Below are 21,076 nucleotides of genomic sequence, written 5' to 3'. Positions count from 1 at the left end.
TCAGTCGGAACCCCCTTCACCCGACCAGAGCCTACCGTGGTGGTGACGACGGACTCCTCTCTTTCGAGCCCGGGGTCTATTCTGAAGGGTTATGCATTTTTGCCCTTCATCAGGGACAAATCGGTTCTGGGCAGGACAGACAATTCTACTGCAATGTTTTATCTGAAGAAGCAGGGGGTACCCTTTCGGTTTTGATCTGGGACTATGCCCTGACTGAGGGGATTTGGATTTCGACAGTCCATCTCCCGGGGCATAGCAATGCAGAAGTGGAGCAGCTGAATCGCTTGGGGTTCAACACGTATGAGTGGAGTTGCACAATGACTCCTTGTTGCCCCTCTTCCATCGTTGGGGGGTTTGCAGACCTGGATTTGTTTGCTTCCCCCGGAATGCCAAGTTCCTGCAGTTTGCTTTGTGTGCAGGTCAGGTTCGGGTGGTCAATGGGAGACACCTTTCAGATCTGTTGCCACGGCCGCAGGTGTTATGAGTTCCCACCCACTCTTCTGCTCCAACAGACCCTGTGCAAGTTCTGGGCACTGTGGGTTGCAGCCTCATCCTGGTTGCCCCCCACTGGCCTTCAAGACCCTGGTTTTTGGATCTCCTGTAGTTGTGCTCCCAGGGTCCCGTCCATCTTCTTATCCCCAGCTGGGGCTTCCTGACGCAGCAGGGCGGGGCAGTGGCACATCCGGACCCGGCCAAGCTTGCTCTGGCGGCCTGGTTCCTAATCAGCTTCAGCACGCTCAGTTTTCAGGTGACAACTGGGATTTCATCCAGCAGGCCAAGAGGCCCTCGACTTTGTCCCTGTATAAGAGCAAATGGACTAGGTTCTGCCATTGGGCTTGCGACAAGGGGCTGGACCCTGTCACCTGTCCTCTAGATGATGTACTGGCCTTTTCAGCACACTTGGCTCGTTCTGGAATTCAGGTGGATACTTGCTGCATGTATTTGGTGGTCATCGGGGCTTACAAGAATTCCAGCAAGTATGTGTTTTCGGCAGCCAACCCAGTGGCTAAGGCCCACCTTATGTTATAGCCTAGGTTTTTCCTCCGGGGCGTAGACCGCATCCGGGCTCGTACCTCAGTGTGGTTCTTGCGGCTTTGCAACACAAGCCTTTTGGGCCGATGGCTTCTGTGGACATCCGCTTGATGACGCTAAGGATTGTTTTATTGGTTGCTCTCACCTCATGCAGGGTTAGTGAGCTGCAGGCATTGTCTTTGTGCAAGCCCCTCACCATGTTTCACAACAAGGTCATTTTGCGCACTCACCCAAATTTCTTGCCCAAGGTGATCTCTCCATTTCATCTGAATCAAGAGATCTGCCTGCCGGTGTTCTTCCGGAAACCGCAGTCAGAGGCAGAGAGGGCCTTGCATTCCTTGGACTTCAAGAGACCCTGTTCTATCTCTCTCAGACGAAATCCTTCAGGACAGGAAGTCTGAGGCATTGTTTGTGACCTTTGGGGGCTCATCCCCTGGCTCTCAAGCTTCTAAGGCTTCCATTGCACATTGGATGGTTCAGGCCATCTTGGAGGCGTATACGGCCATGGGCAAACTTGTTGCTGAGGGGATTCATGCTCATGCGGTTAGAGCCAAGGCCACAGCCGTCGCGTTTCAGAGACATCTTTCTTGGGATGTCATCAGCAAGGCAGCTACTTGGGCAACACCGTCATCCTTCTGTAAGCACTACTCACTAGACACCAGCTCCAGGCGCGATGCAGAGTTTGGTCAATCGGTTTTGCTTCTTCCTAGATATGAAGCAGGTTATCACAGCTCCACCCTATGTTTCTTGTTTGATTGAATCACCCACAAGGATGGAGGAAAGGGGAAGGGACACATGAGTAATTAAAGTTGTTCACTGTAGGGACTAGACTATTCATAGTCCATTGTCCCCTTTCTTCCATACGTCTGACCCACCTTGCCCAGCTAGTATGCCAAAGGCTAATATGTATAAGTGTAGCCAGGTATCTAAGTGTCCAATGTGTTCCAAGGGGACTGAGGTGAGGCGCCGGAGGGCGGGGCTTCGGTGGGGCGTTCCCACGCCAGAGGCAGCGCCCCAGCGCGCTATACTAAATTTAAAGGGGAAGCTCAATTTTTCACTGCCAAAGATCTACTTCAAGGTGTTCCCCTAGCATTTTTATTTGTTTTAGCACAGGGCTAGCGGTACCATCAATGCAAAAGGACGAGTAGGAGTGATCCAGGTGTCTGTGTTGGTATGGCTAGTCAATGATGAGGGGCTCTGTTTTTTCATCACTGAGGCATACATTATGAATAGCCATGCAGTTTTGGATGCTACTGTAGACAGAGTTGATTTTGTGTCAGAGTGGTGGTCCCCACTGAGAGTGATAGGGATTTGCATGTCGTTCGCAAAATTGGTATAAATGATTTCTGTACAATCAAGAAGATAAAAAAGAGTTTTTGTGTAAGTATTTTAGAGGGTGGGCAATGGGCAGGACCCTTACAGCACACCAAGTGGGGAGGGATGGGATCAGTTGCTGAATCCCCAATGAAGACTTGCGTGGTCCGGCCTCTCAGAGAGGAGATGATCCACAGGGTGGCTTCCAGGGAGAAGCGGAAGTACTGGCTGAGGTGGTGTCGGAGAATATTGTGGTCAACCAGGTCAAATGCTGCTGAGAGGTCTAATAGGAGTAGGATAGCTAGTTTGCTGTTATCACGGATGGAGTCCATTTGTATTTTTAGGTCCAGTAGGGCGGATTCTGTACTGTACTTTGGCCGGAAACCTGATTACCTTTTACCAAGCAGGTGGTTTTGCTCCATGAACTGTTGGACTTGGGCATAGGTTAGACGGTCGATGATTTTAAGTAGGAAAGGCACTGTGTTGATGGGGCGGGAGTTTGTAGTTATAGGGGGTTCAGGGGAGTTTAGTTTTAGTAGGGGTGTGTCCCAGGCTGCTTTGATGTTGGCGGGCACCGTGCAGGTGGCAAATGATGTATTGCCAAATTCAGTTCTGATGGGGTCGAGTGTAGGAGCGCAGAGCTCAACTATGGGAGTGTTTGTTTGTTTGTTTATTTATTTGTTGTGTGCACCAGACCCTGAGGTAGCAGGGCGCATGAGAACAAGTAGGTTTACAGCTTAGTTACAGAAGTTACACATTTACAGAGCATGGCACCACAAGGTGAGACAGTAGCAAGTACAGGCGGTATATAGCCAAACAATCATCATAGAACTAACTTTACAAAGTAGCAGGTCAGACATCATCAGGTACCAAACATGTGGTGGTTACATGGGCAAGTGCATGTTACATAGTAATCTCAGTGAGCCATTTTATTGTGTTCTGTCTGAATTTGTTGAACGTTAGGTCAGATCTAAGTGCATGGGGTAGGGAATTCCATAATTGAGCTGCCTTAACTGGGAAGCTGGATCCTCCAATAGTGGTAAGTTTGAATTTGGGCACTAGGAGGCCGTTAGGGCTAGTTGTTCTAGAGGGTCTAGTAGGGTTTTTTCTACTGAATCGTTCTGTTATGTAGCGGGGAGTATTATTATTTAAGCATTTATGGATGAGGGATGCAGCTTTGAGGTTGATTTTTTTTCTTGGGTAGATAGCCATTTGTATTTCCGTCTTATTTCGGAGATATGTGCTCTTCTGGGAATGCTTAGGGCCGCTCTAAGTGCATTATTTTGGAGCACTTGTATTCTGTTGATTATTTGTTTGGTAGACCCTATGTAAAGGGAGTTACAGTAATCTAACTTTGATAGGATAAGCGCTCTGGCTAGAATAAGACAACTGTCAACTGATAAGAATGGTTTCCCGGCTCGTATTAATTTACATGTATAGGCCGTGGATGATGCCAGTGAATTCACCTGTTTGGTGAGGTTTTTACTTCTTTCGAGACCCTAATAGTGTTCCCATCGATGATGAATGCTGAGTAATTTTGGTTAAGTTTAGAAATGCGAGCTGCCGTGCCTATGATGATGAGCTCTGTTTTGTCATCGTTTAAGCATAGGCCATGGTGGCCATCCATGCCTGCACGATGATATAGATTCTATTCACCAAAGCCAGATCTTCTCCGTAATCCCCAGTAAGTGGTAGGAGAATCTGGGTCTCGTCTGTGTAGTTGGTATAGGTGACACCCAGATTGTCAAGATCGTCAAAGAGTGGCTTTGTGAAAATATTATAGAGTGTTGGCGAGACACAGGAGCCCTGGGGCACTCCACAGGTGATGGGTATTGGGTCTGCTGCGGCTGAGGGGGAGAACACCCTCATAGTCCTGTCACTGAGGAATGACTGTATTTAGGCTATGGCCTCCCCTGAGAAGTGGGCCGCAGAGTCCAAGTGATTGCACAGGACTCTGTGGTCCACCAGGTCAAAGGCGGCTGAGAGGTCTAGTAGGAGGAGGAGGGCTAATTTGCCTTCATCTCTGAGTGAGTCCATTTGGGCCTTTAAGTCAATGAGGGCTGTCTCTGTGCCATGTTGGGGTAGGAAACCAGATTGGCGGACGCCAAGGAGCTGGTTCGCCTCAAGGAAGTTCTGAATTTGGGTATAGGCTACCTTATCTAGTATTTTTAGTAAGAAAGGCACCGTGGTGATGGGTCTGTAGTTTGTAGGAATGTTAGGGTCCAGTGATTGTTTTTTCAGAAGGGGGAGTACCCAGGATTCCTTTAAGTTACATGGGATGGTGCCCGTAGTGAAGGAGGCATTGAAAAGTTTTGTGATGAAGGGAGCTAGATCTCTGGCAGCGTCCTTGATCAGTTGTGCTGGGCATTGGTCGCCTTTGCAATTGGAAGGTTTGAGGCTCAGAATAGTTTTCTCTACCTCAACCACTGAGGCCTTAGAGAAATTGGATAGGGTAGTTTCTTTAGGTATGGGTGTGGTAGTTTTGTTCACGGGAGTCGAGTTTTGGGCTGGTAATGAGGCTTTCTTTAGAGCAATTTTAGTTTGGAGGTTGGCCACTTTGTTAGATAATGCCAACTGTATGTTTGTGCACCAGGTTTTATTTTTGATAGAGTTATCCTGAGCCGCGATAGGCGTTTCCAGTTCTTTTAGGATGGAGAAGAGCTCCTTCATACTGGAATTGGCTTGGGTAATCCTGTTATTGTAGGTTTCTTGTTTGGCTAGGATGATATCCTTTTTGTATAACGTTGAGATGTTTATTAGATTGGTTTTATTTTCCGCAGTGGGATGTAAGTTCCATGCTGTTTCGTATTTTCTTTTCTGAAGTCTTACGTTTTTTAGGTGAGGAGTGAATCAGGAGTTCAGGTGCTTTTTTGGTTTGCTATTCCTAAGTTTGAGCGGGGCAATGCTGTTGAGAGCGAAGGTCATAGCATTATTGAATTCCTCCACTAGAAGGCCTGGATCAGCATAGTTAGGTAGACGGTTAAGTTTGGGTAGGATATGTGGCAGAATTTTATCCGCCGTGATATTTTTCTTGTTTCTAATTAATGTCGCTGTGGCGAGGGTAGTTGGAGCTATGGGTCTTTTGGTTCAATTGTAAAGGAGATTAGGTGGTGGTCTGTCCAAATTTTGGGGGCAATAGTTGTAATGGATAAATTGCAATTGTGGCTGGAAATCCAGTCCAAGGTTCTCCCTTTGGTATGGGTGGATTCTTCACCTTCTGCGTGAAGCCTAGTTCTTTTAGAGTATTAGCTACAGCAGTGGCTTGAAGATCATTGATATCATTGTAACCTAGGTTGAAATCTCCTAGCACAAGGGTTTGTGAGGATTTTTTTAATTTCTCGGAGATAATAGTGGTAATATCTTCATTGAAGGTACAGATAGGGCTTGGGGGTCTGTAGAGGAGGTGAATATTTAATGTTTGAGAATTGGCAGTGGGTAGTTTGATCGAGAGGGGTGGCAAGAGTCACCCTTTGACGGCTGACCCACTTCTTTGGCTGTTATGGTGCTGCTGCGGTAGTCAAGCACATACAATTATGTAACTAGAAAACCGGTCTAGGTGGCAAGATAAGCTGAGTGATGGGCTTGATGTACTTCCATGATGCCGGAGCCGCTGCCAGGAGCAACCTATTTGAGGGCAACTTAAGCCAAACATCATTTTTGATACCAGCAACTATTAAACCTGTGCAGCACTAACATTGAAAGAACGATTAAATAATAAATAAATAAATAAATAATGAATTCACACTCAGTCGTTTAGGATCTTCGAATGAAATGGAGCATTTAAATCAAAACGTAATTTAGGAATAACAATCATGGTGACAGACTGGTTGAAAAAGGCACAATAAAATCTAACGGGACCATCAAAGCAACATTAGATGTGGCAGAAATATCTTGCACACTAATAGCAACAGGCCTAATAGTAAGAAACCATTTAGAGTCCAAAAGCAGCTACAGCTGATTAGCTGTCATTACAACAGTACACTCCAATTACTACCTACAGGTTTTCGCTGCGAGTCTGAGAAACCAGCAAACATGCTAGCACATTAACCACACTTTTATTTAGCCTCTTCTTGTGCTCGATACCCAAGTAAAACCACACAAGTCGAAGGTTCAGAACACAAAGAAAAAGAGGAAGAGAAAGAGGAGGACTCAAGGTTATAAGGATAACCAGAGCATTGCCTTATCGTACATGAGGACATAACAACCCACATTTAATTGAAACAAGCTTGTGTCTGGTATGGATTGTTGTTACCATGAAAGTCATTGGGTGTCATCACAAGATTGGTGGTAGTCATGGCGCTATTTGCACAAGACTGCCACCAATAACGGGTCCGGCACCGGTGTTGGTCAATGGGGACTTACCAGTCCATTCCGGCCTTGCAGGGACCAGTAAGTCCCCATTGACCAAACCATTCCCCATTCCCATTTGAGCCCCCATAGAGCTCAATAGGAATGGGGAGGGCGCAAATAACGGGCGCGCGATGGTCAAGCCCGTTATTTGCGCCCTGGTCCCCTAATGGGACCCATAAGGTACGTTTGGTCTGACCAAACGTACCTTACGGGTCCCGTTAGGGGACCTCAGAATCGGGCGGTAGGGGAATACCGGCACCGATCTCCTTACCGGTGCCCGGTATCCACTACCGCCCGACTCGGAATGAGGCCCATTGACTTTCGGTTTCCATGTGTATACTTTCTTGTACTTTATTCTCATTGTTTTTAATGAGTTTGTTACTGCCTTGTTTGTATACAGGCAGTGAGTGAACCTGTCAATCTATTTCTTGGCAGCACTCCTGGAAAAATATTTTATTACAAGTTTAATAAGCTACTGCTTGTTTTCGTTATATGTTTGTTTTCTGCTGAATTTAATTTTCAAAGGTGTTCTTTTGAAGTATTTGATCTTTATTCTGTCTACTATTCCTGTAAAAGAGAAAAATATATAAATGTTCTCTTTTCTATCGTAGCACAAGAAACTAAGTCCAGCGGTTATTCTTGGAGGAGGGGAAGCAAAACTGGTGCATGAAGGAACTAAAGACATATCACCACTGTTGGATAACACTGCAACTTGTGTCATTGATGCAGGATATGCAAGTTCACAGCTCTCCATATGTGAAACAACAAAGGAATGGATTGACTCGACTACAGCCTTGCTGCAAAGGTTACCATGTCTTATCATTTATGCAAAACCTTTTGAAATCGCTGATTTTCTTTATCGACTCTGTTTCAAAACATGTTCACATTTAATTTACATCGGTCACTACATAAAAAGATTGTATTTTTGTATAATACGTCATGTGTATAAATACATTAGAGAACGTGAAAATACCCCAAACAGGGATATTGCTTTAAAATAAGGTTGATGGAATAATGTATCAGCATTGACCCGCGCTCAGCTTATAGACCAGGGACTCGGGTGAGGCACATAAGGGTAGGGTAAGCGGTAATATTGTTATTAGTATTATTGACCAGATCGGACACATTTTGCGTGGTATGCTTTGTAAAATGTTTGGGTTAGGATCTGTGTTTTTTGTTCCCCAATCTAAATTGGGTACACTCAGCCGCTGGTCCATCTCTATCCCTTGCCCTCCCAGAGAACTACACCCTCATCAGAGCTGATGGGAATATCGGCAGAGGTGGTGGAGTTCCATTCATTGCAAAAAAACAACTAGGCCTCAGAGAGATCACTAAGGAGCCCTTCCCCTCAGGTGAACATCTATCGGTCAAACTTCCATTGTCAACCTCACGTACTCTGTCACTACATCTCCTATATCGACCACCTGGCCCAATTGCCTCCTTTGAGGAAGACATCACTCTTCTCCTCTCACGGAATACCAAACCCTGCTCCCAAATTATGATATTTGGGGACTTCAATCTAGGCCTGCATGTTGCTAATGATATGAACCCAACAGCCATAGAAAATACCCTCTCTCAGCTCGGCTTCTAACACCGCGTCAGCAGAAGGATCATTGACAATTCGCCTTGTGCTTGGTCAGACCACCAGTGCATATCCTTTACCATCCAGGACAGCTTACTGCCAAAACCCATGTCCTCTTAGCCCCGCACGCAAGTCCTGGCTAGAAATAAGCAGAACATCACTACTGATAATCTTCTGCCCTTGCTACAGCCCATTACCAACCCGGCTAATGGCTCAGACAAGGACCCATCTTTGCTCGTGGACTCGTATAACAATACATTACTACAGGCCTTAAACAAAATCACTCCGCTAAAAATGAGAAAAGACAAACCTAGAGCCCATCTAAAAAAGTGGTTTTCCACTGATTTCAAAACCTTACGTAGCACAAAAAATATCCTTTGAAGCCTGCTGGAAAAAAAACTCTGACTTAAACAAGTAAAAATTCACAACGCCATTTTAAATACCAAAAGGAGAGACCTACAACGTTAGAATCCAAAATGCTAAATTAGGTTCAAAAGAAGCTTTTACCATCGTCAGGGAGTTGGAGACCCCTGTTGCACCTTCTGAATCCTGCACTAAAAAAGCCTCATGGTGTGCCAACATCCAAAAAGCCTTACTTGACAAAATAGCTCTGCTGCAATCCAAAATAGAAGCCAAACAGCAAAGCTTTACTTTGAGTAACAACCTCAGCAAGCCACACAACATATCGCCCATCTCTGACCCCCCATTCCAATTCTCCCTGATTTCCACTAAGGAGGTCAAAGATATCATAACCAGCCTAAAACCCTTTAAATGCCAGGGGGACATCTGTCCAGCCACCTTCATTAAGGAAGGAGCAAAGGATCTTGCGCTGTTCATCACATCCCTGATCAAGGCATCCTTTGAAATCTGCACAGTACCAAACAATCTCAAGGAGGCATGGGTCTTGCCCTTGCAAAAATTTTTTTTACCTGGACCCAAATACCCCCGCTGTCATGATGCCTGCCCCCGGGCATTCAGACCAAGTCCATAAACCCAGGAAGCAGGCATCATGTCATCTGGAGCAAGCCCAGCAACCCCTGTTAGGGGCCATCTGGGTACAGTCCTGGCGCCTTTGGCGCCAGGCTCATATGGGACATCAGTCCTGGCGCCATAGGCGCCAAGCTCATATGTTTAAACTTACCTGATGCAGACCATGCTGCAAGGAATCCAAGCCCTTGTGAGGCTTGGAAGGGACTACTTTACCTAGGGAACTATTTTGTTACTTGGGCATGGTTGTGGAGGAATAGGTGGTTGTGGAGGAATACTACCTGGGAATACTTTGGAGGCTATTTAAACCACACCCAAAGAGCAGCACATGCTTCGCGTTATTCTGCATCCTGCAGCGTGACGCTCACCGTGCCTGCAGTCAGCATCCAGCATCCTGCCACGCCCGCTTCGAGTCCAGAGCGCCTAGAAAGGAGGAGAAAGAAGAAGAAAGGTTAGAACAAGAACATTACTGGATTTCCTACCTGATTTCGGATTCAACTCATCTTTGAACCAGAAAAAGACTTAATTTTAAACGCGTCGCTTCGCCAGCAGCAGCGCCGCTCCATACTTACCGTTCCTCGCAGCACCACCACGGTCTGGCGCTGTCTCCATCACTTCGTTACCGCATTCCAGCACCTAAGGGAGAACAAGGAAAAAACGACAAGGTGAGCCAAGGGAACAAACAAGGGCAATCTCTTTCCATCATATATTTACCTGATTTTACCGCCGGAGGTATTAATCACCAGAACGCCAAATCCTCTTTCACCGCACCTGCATGAAAAGAGAAAGCAGCAAGTTTAACCTTGGCAACTTTTACCGGACAGTGTTGGATAACACAGACTCTTACCTGATCGCTTTCAGCTGCCACAAGACGATGTTCTTTTGGATCTAAGCTGCAACAGAAAACAAAGGAATTGGACAGAGTGATTACTCAGACATTGTGAACTCTTTAGAACTCTTCCAATATCTTCAAGCCAGTGAGGTAACTGGCCATCAACGCGCCCCTGCATTCCTCGCAGGATGGAGAGCTCATCATTCAAAACTATAAGGTGAGCTTTGTGAAAGGGAATATCGGGGTGATAAGTGGGAACGCAGTGAGGTGCTAATACTCAAATCCACGGGTGGCTAATTCCCTTTCCCCGTCTTTAGGAGACTAATTCCACGGGTCAAGCAGACGAAGCTAGGTGGGCCAGTCCAGTCAGTCATCTCTGCACTACGCTTCACACTGGTGGAGACCGTGGGATTCCAGTTCCGTCCGACACCCCTGTGGGAGCCAGGTGAGCGTAACACCCACCAACTACAGACCCATAACATCCGTTCCATTTCTCCTAAAAATGCTTGACAGAGAGGCATACATCCAAATCCAAAAGCACCTTGAGGACAACAATCTCTTACACCTCCGACATTCAGGATTCAGACCAAGGCATGCCACTGAATCGGCCCTCCTCGACTTGAAAATCCAAATGGACGAATCGAAAGATAAAGGCAAACTGGCCAACCTCCTGCGACCAGACCATTCAGCCGCTTTCGATTTAGTCGACCATAACATACTCACCAAACACCTGACCGCAGCCTCCTTCTCCCCAAACACTGCTGCATGGATCCAATCATTCTTAACAAACAGGACTATGAGAGTCTTCACACCCTTGGCCTCAGCCGAACCAGTACCAATCTTCTGCGTAGTCCCACAAGGCTCCTGCGTCTCCCCCACCTGATACAACATCTTTACGAAGTTCCTGTTCCACCACCTAGATGACTTGGGTGTCACATACACTAATTATGCAGATGACACCCAAGTCCTCATCTCTCTTACAGGCTGCTACAATAAAGACTCCAAAATGATAAACAGAATCTATTGTCACATCCAGGCATGGATGGCCACCCATGCATGGCCTCTGCCTGAATGATGACCGAGCTTCTTCTCATAGGCTCGCAGCCCCTTCTGAACAAGCTAGATACCCTCTACAAATCCTTTAACATCGATGGGAACATCATTAAAGTCTCCAGAGAGGTCAAAACTCTACTCGTATACCTGGATTCCACCCTCTCCCTCACTAAGCAAGTCAACGCAACTGCCTCGGCTACTGCATACACAACCAAATTGATCAATACCTGCAAACCATTTCTCTTATCCAATAGCTGCATTATTCTAGCCAGAGCCATTGTAACACGTTATACCTATGCACCAACAAACGGAACCTGAACAAATGACAAGTGCTCCAAAACAACGCAATTAGATCTGCCCTTAATATCCCTCGCACCAACCACATACCTGCTACTAGACTTGATATACAGTGGCTCCCAGTGCGTGACAGAATCTCACTTCGAACTCTAGTAATCACGCACAAGTGCCTCTCTAACACCGCTCCAAAATATCTAGTTGATAAATTCACCAGGAAACGATCAACTAGACCTACTAGGTCAAACTACCTACATTGTCCCAACATTCCCAAATACAAATTACAAAAAGCTGGCGGATTTAGCTTCCTGGTCCTAGCAGCTAAGCTCTGGAACTCCATGCCCACATCACTGAGAGCTGAACCCTCGTTTTGGACCTTTAGAAAGAAAACAAAAGCTTGGCTCTTCGCTCAGGCCCGGTGATAAAATGACATACCCTGCAACACTCCACTATAGCTAGACGTGTCATATTCACTGTATCATCACTGAAATCTCGTATCGTTTCATCTACATGTCACTAATTAACTGTATAACTAAATCTGAACATACATTGTATAGGCTTTACCGGCCTAGCTCGTTGACCTTAAATGTAACACAGGTCAACCGTTTTATGATATGCTTTACCTCTCCTGGGATGTTTATCTACTAGCTCTGGGAGACACTCAGCCCCCTTGGCCAACATACTTTGTATACCTAGACTTAGGCCGAAGCCTTAGTTACAATTTCCTCTTCCTTTGCATTTTTCTCTGAATATGGGGGCCCTTCCAGTTAGAACTTTCTTGCCCCTAGCCATGTTTGCAAAGACAGCAAGATTTTATTTGGGCTATTGACCTTGGCATCACCCACAAGCATCTCAGTATTACAGGGCTTCTTTCCTTGGGCTGGTGGCCTCAAAACCCCTGCCAGAGTCTGGACCATAGCTGCCAGCTAGCATCACTTTCACTGCCTCAGTAATCATAGGTTGTGTCCCCTTCCAGTCTTTGGACAGAGGCTATCACCAGGCCTCGCTCTAGCTTGCAAGGAAAAGCTTGAAACCTGGCTTTTCCTGAGCTCTGAATCCATGGACTTAGCTACCTCCCTTTCTCATTTGCATTTCGCTGAATTCCCTTTTTGGTTTGGCCAAAACAGGTTGTGTTCTCGAGCTACTTCTCCTTCTTGTCCTTATCTGTCTTTTTGGCATACTTGGCTTTTCCAACCCAAGTTCTGCTCTCTATGCTCTCCTTCTCCAACTCCCCTCCATACAGCACCACTCTGTCATAAACACTGCCCCACCAAGTCAGCAGTCTCCTGCCTCTTGTTATGCATGTATTGATATAAATATTGAACAATGCGGGCTCTGGTTCGTAAATCTGTTTCTGTATAATCCTTGTGTAGCATAATTAGAGCTTGCATATTGTTTCCACCTCCTTCCCATTATTTTGGCTGGTGTCCAGCCTTCCAAACCTGTATTATGTATTCATTAAGGAGAATAGGCCCATGTGCTATTCTGCCAGGTTGGGATCCTGCAAATTAACATGGCGGCTTGCAAACCCGAAGCTTTATTTCCTTTCTGCTGGTGTCACTGAATGGACCACAAGCATTTGCTGTCTTAACAGGTTGGTGTCTGCGGTATGATTTCACTCACTAATGCAGGACATTTAAAACACTGATTATGGACTATGTCTTCTCTTACTGGTGACATAGGTCTTTTCTTTGACTGAGTGAGCATCCTTGTTTTCCCCATCCATGAATATTTCTCCCCTTATGGCCTTGGATATTTTCCCTTCTTCAGGTGCTGACTGTATTCCCGAATCACTCAAGGAATGGATGAGTGAGATCTGGGTATTCTTCTTAGACCACTTCCACAAGTATTACCAAATAGTGTGTGGACCCTGCTGGCCCCAGAGATTTATGTTCATCATTGACCTATAATACCTGATAGTACATCAAAAATACTATGTTACCCTCTGTTATTGGCCCTTTCTCTACTTATTGTAGATTATCTTATATTTTGTAGGAATTTGTGTTTGCTTGACTTGGCATTGTGACAAATCTGGACTATTCTTCCCTTTTCCCCAGAGGGGAGCCTCTCCCTTTGAAGCTAGGGAGTTGGACTCACAAAGTAAGACCCTCCCAAGGGGTCTGGGCAAGTGGGACCCCGACTCCCTTCTCGGGGACAAGGACTCCCATTCCGACAAGCAACTCCCGGTCCAACTTACATTATCTGCATGTAGCAGAGCTGGAAAGACTGTTGTTGTTTCTCTGTTGAAACCACCAAACAGTGACATTTCTTCTGTCTCTAAGAATTGAGTGAAGGCTACGAGAGCCTACGAGGTTACAGGAGCCTGAGAAACCGGACAGAGACATTGAGTGAAGACTCTGAAATGCCGACGAGGTTACGGGAGCCTGAGAAACCAGACAGAGAATATACCGTTACAAGATACAAACATTGTGTGTGACAGCTGGAGAAGCTATCAAGGTTATGGGCGCCTGAGAAATCCGAGTGTGCACATACCTTATGAGAGGGGGAAGGAAAAAGATATTAACAATTTGAATCAGAGCTACGAGCGCCACATAACTTTGACAAACCAGGGTGAACAGACCTCTTTGTAAAATAACATGAGAGAAAGAAAAGTAACCTGTCTGAGGATCACAAAACTTTGAGGAGTCCTACTACCTCGAAGTTGGAACAGAAAGGAGTTATTTTTTTGGTGTTCAAGAAATCCTGGAGGAATGGAAAAGTTCACACCAATAGACTATTTTCTTTGTTAAAAAGGGGAGTGTGAATGTTACGCTCACCTGGTATCCACGGGGATGCTACCCAGCCCTGGTTGAATAATTTGCACTCTTGAACCCTCTCCCGGTCCCTTGGTAAGGCCTCTGGTTAAAGATGGGTCTGCAATATAGGAGAGCTGGCTTCAATACCAGATTGTCTTTGTTTTCCCACCTCCCTTGGCCTCAACTCCGTCCTCCCCCTTGGGCCTTCTCCTCACCTTCATATTGTAAAAGGTGGATTTTCCCTCCTTCTCCTCATGGCAGGGGCGCGTAGATGTGGGGGGCGAGCAGCGACCAAGTTACTTCACTGGTGCAAGCCCCCCTGTGGGAATCCAGGCCTGCTGCAACTCCGTAGGTTTGCTGCTTTACAGTCTTTATATGCAGTTCTTATGTTCCTCTTAGTTTAAATAATAATGTCTTGCTCCTTTCCTTTTAGATATGGAAAGGTATTTTGGTGTTGTCATGCAGTTTGAAGATGAGCATGGGCCGGTAGGCGAAAGCGCGGTGTGCACAATGCTGTCCGGTGAGTAATGCGCGATGCGCAGCGCTGTTTCGCCTTTTATATTGCTAACCTGTGTCTTTTCTCTTCTTGCAGGTTGCGATGTTCCTTGCCGAATGCCGTAATGTTCCAGCAATGATACTGACCAGGAGATGACTACCCACGTAAGAATTGTGTGGCTTTCTTCATTCGGGAGGAAACGTGAGTAAAAGCTTACTAATGCTGTCTTTCTTTCTCCTCTTTCCAGGTTATGGTATTCCAGGATGCATGTGGTGCCGGATGATGGAGTTCGTACCTTCAGGTGAGTGGAACTGAAGTCAGCGATGGATTGAAGACAGGATACTGTTCCAGGTAAGTTTCGTAGTGTTCTTTCTCTCTCTGCAGGTCCTTGGTTTCAGGTAAACTGGCATCAAAGAATTGGACACAGTGAGCGTTACGCTGCCCAAAGCAGAATAACGCAAAGCATGTTCTGCTGTTTGAGTGTGGTTTAAATAGTCTCAGGTAAAGTAGTCCAGGTAAAATAGTCCCAGGCCTGCCCCACCCAAAGTAGTCCAGGTAAAGTAGTCCCAGGCCTGCCACGCCCAAAAGACTAGACGCATAGCTCAGTTCCTTGTAACTGAGCTATGTGTGTGCCTCCATGTTGGCTGAACTCTCCCCCCCTTCGCCCCCCAAGTTAAATAGTCCCAAGTAAATAGTCCCATTCTAGTGTTGGTCTTCATGATGGTTATGAGCCTGGCGCCAAGGACTGACTCCAAGAGAGTCTTGGATGAGGTTTGGCCCTAACTGGAAGGCTGACATGCCAGTGAGGGCCAGGGGCAAGGGTCATGACAGTGAAACCTACAACTAGATACAAAGAATTGGAAGGATAGCCTATTGTGTTACAAGAACTTTGAAGAAAATTCTTGTTGAACAATGCATAAAATCCCAGTGTTGGAACAGGCAGAAGTCTCCCCATAGACTGTGTCCTGGTCCCTATTCTTTTGTTAGTTTATTTTTACCAACTTTATTTAAAATTGGTTGCTTTTGTATAACATTTTCCCAACAATAGGGAACAGACAGACATAAACACTTAATACGGCGCTCCCTGTGCAATTCCCACCCTGCCCACCCTGTATCTTTCATTCCCACTCTGTATCTTTCATTCCCACCCCTGCCCAACTCTGCCAGGACCCTGTGAATCGCACAAAACTTTAATAACTGTGCAGGAACTGCGCCACTAGGCAGGGTTTTTGCTCCTGGGCCAGAAAATCCACGCTGTACTCCAGGATCGGAGACCAAATGTCAGTGAACTGGTGCAACACCCCTTCTTTGGCCACTGTGACCTTCTCTGCCACTAGAATGTCCCAGATTTTGGCCCACCACTGAGGTAACACTCGGCCTTCAGGAGATTTCCAAGCCCGGGCAATTGTAATCTTTGCAGCCAGGAGGAGCTGATTGATTAGCTTGGCTGTCACCCCTGACCTCGGGTATACCCCCGGGACTGGTACCCCCAGCAGGGTCACTTTGGCTTCCATGGGGAGTTGAACTTGAGTGACAGCTTTAATTCACTCAACCACTTTCTCCCAAAATGTTCGAATACGGAGGAACTCCTACCACATGTGTAGATATGTCCCTTGAGGCCCACATTTCCTCCAGCAAGCTGGGTTTAGCAAACTCTTAATGTAGTGCAACCTCCCCGGGGGGGTAATACCACCGATGTCTCAACTTAAAGGCAAATTCCTTATTGGTCACACATTTGGAGGAGGAGTCATTTCTTGTCCAAATGTCCACCCATGTCTGGTTCTCTATGGAATGGTCTAGGTCCGCCTACCATTGGGCCATGTATTGGGGGCGAAGCGTCCACATATCCACCTGTCCACCTGCAGGAATTTATACAGCCTGGAAAAGCTTCCCCCCTTGTGTACTCTCTAGCAAAGTAAGCTCGATGGATCCGAGGTTACGTGTAGCCCTCTGACAAACCAGTGGGTGAACTAACCAGTGCCGATTTGGCCAGAGCTGAACCTACCCGCCACGGACATGGTGAACCTGTCCTTGCAGTTTACAAAGGACCGGGGCAAACTGCTATCAAAGAGTTGAGAGAGGAATTGTAGCCTGTAACCGGCACCCTCCCTCCCCTGTGACCATCGCCTAAATGCGGCGGTCCAAATGCCTGGAGTAAAGTTATGGAAGATTGGGGTGCGTGGACCTACACCCCTCTGCATTACCGGCTTTTCCATCACCCAGTCCCATGTTTTCACCATTGTTTTTGTGGAGGACAGTAATCCGGGCCAGTGTTTTTGTGCTAGGGTGGAGGTGTACGGCAGAGAACTGAGGGGAAGTGGCACTCTGTATTTTTCCATTTCTACCCATCTCGGGGTTTGATGGGCGTGAGCCTGGCAAGAAAGTGTGTCAGCTGCACCGCTCCACTGCATAATAGTAGCACAGGCTCGGGACCCCATCCCGCCCAACCGGGCATTGCCCATCATTACCTTTCTAGGAATCCTAGACTTTCCGCCCCGCCGTATAAATTGGAGGATCTTTTGCTGCAGTCGGATTAGGGGAGTTTGTGTGATCTCCACTGGGAGCACTGAGCAGTGGTAAATAAATCTTGGGAGAAAGTTAATTTTATTGGTTGTAATATCACCCATTAACAAAATGTGATCGTTGACCTGAAAACCTGCAACTCATCTAATGAAGGACTATTGCAAGGAAGATTGAACGTTTGTGAGGGTAAGCATCACGTCATCCGCATACAGGGACAGCTTATAATGGCTGCGGCCTATCCTAACCCCCTCTATGGCCGGGTTATTGCGAACCCATTGGGCAAAGATTAGCAGGGAAAGGGGGCACCCTTGCCTTGTCCCACATGTGACAGATATGGGGGCTGTTTGCTTTTGGTTCACCTGCAGTGCAGTCCTAGGGGAACCATAGTTGTCCAGGAACATCTTCTGGAAGAATGGCTTAAGTGGAATGCTTAAAGGGTTAGTGGCATCAAGGCCCAGTCAAACTTGATGAATGCCTTGGTGGCGTCTAGCGTCACCACTGCCATCTTACGGCGTTCTGAGGTCGCTATTTCCACCAGGTTTAAGGCCTGGCAAACATTTTCCCCTGTGTTTCTATCCAGTATGAATCCGGTTTGATCCGCGTTGATTATCTCAGAGAGGACATATTGGGCAAGATCTTGGAGTTAATATTAACGTCAATATTCAACAACGAGATTGGCATGTAGAAGGCGCAATCTCTAGGGTCTTGGCCAGATTTTAGCAACAGAATAGTAGTGGACTCTTGCATGGATGGCTTTGTGCATCCAGTCTGCCGAAAAGAGTTGAAAAGATCTGTTACAGGATTTAGGAGCTGGTCCCGATAGAGTTTATATAACGTGGGCATTAAACCGTCAGGGCCCGGACCTCTAGCCTTGAAGAATCTTATAAGAGTCCACTTCCTCAATCATGATTGCTGAGCCCAGGGTATCCCTATCTGCCTTGGCAGGGTGCGGGAGGGCAGCCCCATCTACATACTGCCTCTGATCTGCAGTAACTCGGGGAGGGGCTGACATCATCTTTATTAAGTGAGATGCTGCTAGCTGCACTTTAGCATCTTCTGAGTATTGTATTATCCCCTGTATGTCCCACAGGCCCGCTATTGTGTTTCGCTGTTGAGTTTTCGCCAACTTTCTAACCAGGAATTTATTGGCTTTATTACCCATGGCATAGTAACCCTTATTTGTTCTGAGAAGAACAAATAAGGGTTATGTGTGCCGTTTCCTCCGCATAGTGCGCCTCCAATCTGTTGTGGGCTTCCTGGAGGGACTGATGCGCCTTAGGAGATAAACCCTTTTTGTGCCTACTTTCTGCCCCGTTACCTCCCTCTCCAACCAAACCCTTGTCTCAAATCGGCACTTCCGATAGGCCACTGCATGGGCTATAAGTTCCCCTCTGATTTCTGCCTTCATGGCCTCCCACACTGTCGCCATCGAGGTGGGTCCTATGAGATTCTCCCGGAAGTAATTTCGGATGGCCTTTGCAATCCCGTTCCCTAAGAGACATATCATTAAGGATCGGATCATTTAAACTCCATGGGTGTTTAGGGGGAGCTCAAGGTCAAGAATTCGGACTGTCAGGAGGACTGGGGCATGATCTGATACCTCCCTCGTTCCTATGTCCACTTCGTCCACATACAGCATGAGCTAGGGGTTGGCTAGTAGCAGATCTATGCAGGATGAGGTGCTATGTACGTGAGCAAAATATCTGAAATATTTTTCCCGCGGATTCAGTACCCTCCAGACATCAATTACCCCCAAGGTCTTAAAACAGGCATAAGAACCCCAGTACGATTTTAATGTCCCTTGATGTGGCTTGGTGAGTTTTATCAGCCAAAGGATCTGGCACCGCATTAAAGTCTCCACCTATTACCACTTGGCCCCCGACAAAGGGGGTCGGTTCGGACTCAAGCTCCTGCAGGAAAGCCTCTTGCCCCTCGTTGGGGCGCGTATACAGAGATCAAGGTATAAAGCTTGCCAAATAGCATACCTTTGGCTCCCACATAGCGTCCTTCCAGGCCATGTTCCGTCTTTAGCTCCACAAAGGGGACCCTCCTCGCTAGGAGGATTACTGTACCCCCTTTTTTTAGTTCCGATGGATGACAGGAGTTGCTTTGGAAAATCTCTCGTGCTCAGGTGAGCGAAGTCTGGTGGGGTCAGGTGAGTCTCCTGAAGAAATACGACAGAACTGTCCGGGTCTTTCAGTCGCTGTAGGTTTGATTTACGCTTAACTGGAGAATTTAAGCCTTTTACATTGAGTCCCAAATGTAATCTTCTGGTGCAGGGAAAGCACCAATTGGGGATCTGAGTCCTCTACAGAGGCAGGGGATTAGGGTGAGTGTCAGCCGCCATCTGGTTCCATTATCGCTTCAGCTTCTTGGAGCAACCGGGTTTTCAACTTTTTTTAAAAAAAACTTTATTTAACTTACACAGAGATACAACATTATGCAGCCACGTTTCAAACAAAGTCCCGGGAGAATAGCTCAGCAGCAACGTGTTCGCCTTGGAAGCAAGATGACACGAAGCCACATAGGTTCGTTCCCCGGGTCCGCGCTTAGAAACCTCTGGGTATTTAAGCACGTTATAAATAGGCAACTAAAACAAAAAACGATTAGGCAACTAAAAAAAAAATATTCCTGGAACAGCGCCTCGATTCCCACGGGCTGTGTGAGCACTTTAAAAATGCAAATAAATAAATTGTACAGGTATCATTAATAATCAGAAGCGGAAAACCAGGTGAACAAATTGTTTACATTGCTAAATCACCATCACTCACATTATCCCCTTTATTAATTAGGTACGGACGAAAACCTCCCAACACATCTCTTGGTCAATTAGTAAGGGGCAGAAGGCTGGAGTACAATTCTTCCTTATCATGTGCCCAGGTTATATCACGCACCCATTCCTCAATCGTAGGGGGTCTTTACTCTTCCTCCGTAGCAATATAGCACGCTTAGCTAGCAACAGTCCTATGTATGAGTTTACGCTTCAACACATTAATTTTATGTACATAGCCTAATATACACATTATATGTTCCCATCTAACCGGTTGATCCACCATTTCTTCTAATGCATCGCATAACTTACCCCAGTACATGCAGAGTGCACTGCAGGACCACTCATTAAATCAGCATCCTCGCTACCGTATCTAGGGCATCTCCCCTCTGCTGTTACATAAAATTTCTTCAAGCGGGCTGGGGTGAGATGCACTCTTTTCAGTATTTTATAATGAATCAACCTGTACCTGGAATTGAGTGATACTTGTTTGGTAAGCCTACACATTTGCAACCAGTGCGTCTCAGTGAAAGTGACACCTAGGTCCCTCTCCCACTCTTTCCTGGTAACCAGCGATTTTACCCTCCTTGTCGACAGTGTCAATTTATATAGAACCGAGGCGGTTTTTTTCACTGTACCAGAGAAGATCACATAATTCAGACACTGGTGTGATGGTGGTTCTTGCGGGAACCCAATCCACACTGCCACCACCGCTGAGCGGAATCTGAGATATTGTAATTTTTGTAGTGGAGTCTCTCCTAAATGTGTCTTAACATCATCCCAGGTCACAAACTTCTCCAGCATGGGGTCTGGCATGGATTCACATGCTCATGAATATTCCCCGTCGTCAGGCTGGGAATCCTCGGAAAGAAAAATCAGTATCAGTTTCGTTTCTGATCTGTCTTTCGTAGTAGTAACCAATCACTGATCTCTGCGTCATACTGACCACAGCCAATGACTGCCATCTCCCTAAGCCCCGCCTCTGGCAGCCATCTTCAGATTTTTACCGCACGTTCAAGTGTTGGGATCCTCATGCTATTGCTCTCGAGCTTTAGTGCTTTTTTCGCGTTTTTTCCTAGGAAAATGT

The 21,076-nt window shown here is 46.5% G+C and overlaps 1 protein-coding gene across 3 annotated transcripts in view; it reads left to right on the top strand.

Annotated features, from left to right (window-relative positions):
* The window catches only part of NBN (nibrin), a 732,941-nt gene that overhangs the window by 232,032 nt on the left and 479,833 nt on the right, over window positions 1–21,076 (top strand). For all 3 annotated transcript variants that reach the window (XM_069621324.1, XM_069621323.1, XM_069621322.1), the window contains exon 7: window positions 7,308–7,501. In XM_069621324.1, the coding sequence (XP_069477425.1) occupies window positions 7,308–7,501 (194 nt within the window). The remainder of the gene's footprint in view (window positions 1–7,307; window positions 7,502–21,076) is intronic.

The sequence above is a fragment of the Ambystoma mexicanum genome, chromosome 5q (assembly GCF_040938575.1).
Source record: "Ambystoma mexicanum isolate Mex_15411 chromosome 5q, UKY_AmexF1_1, whole genome shotgun sequence".
Taxonomy (NCBI): domain Eukaryota; kingdom Metazoa; phylum Chordata; class Amphibia; order Caudata; family Ambystomatidae; genus Ambystoma; species Ambystoma mexicanum.
Note: the sequence above shows the minus strand (reverse complement) of the source record. Positions and strands in the feature narration are given on the sequence as shown.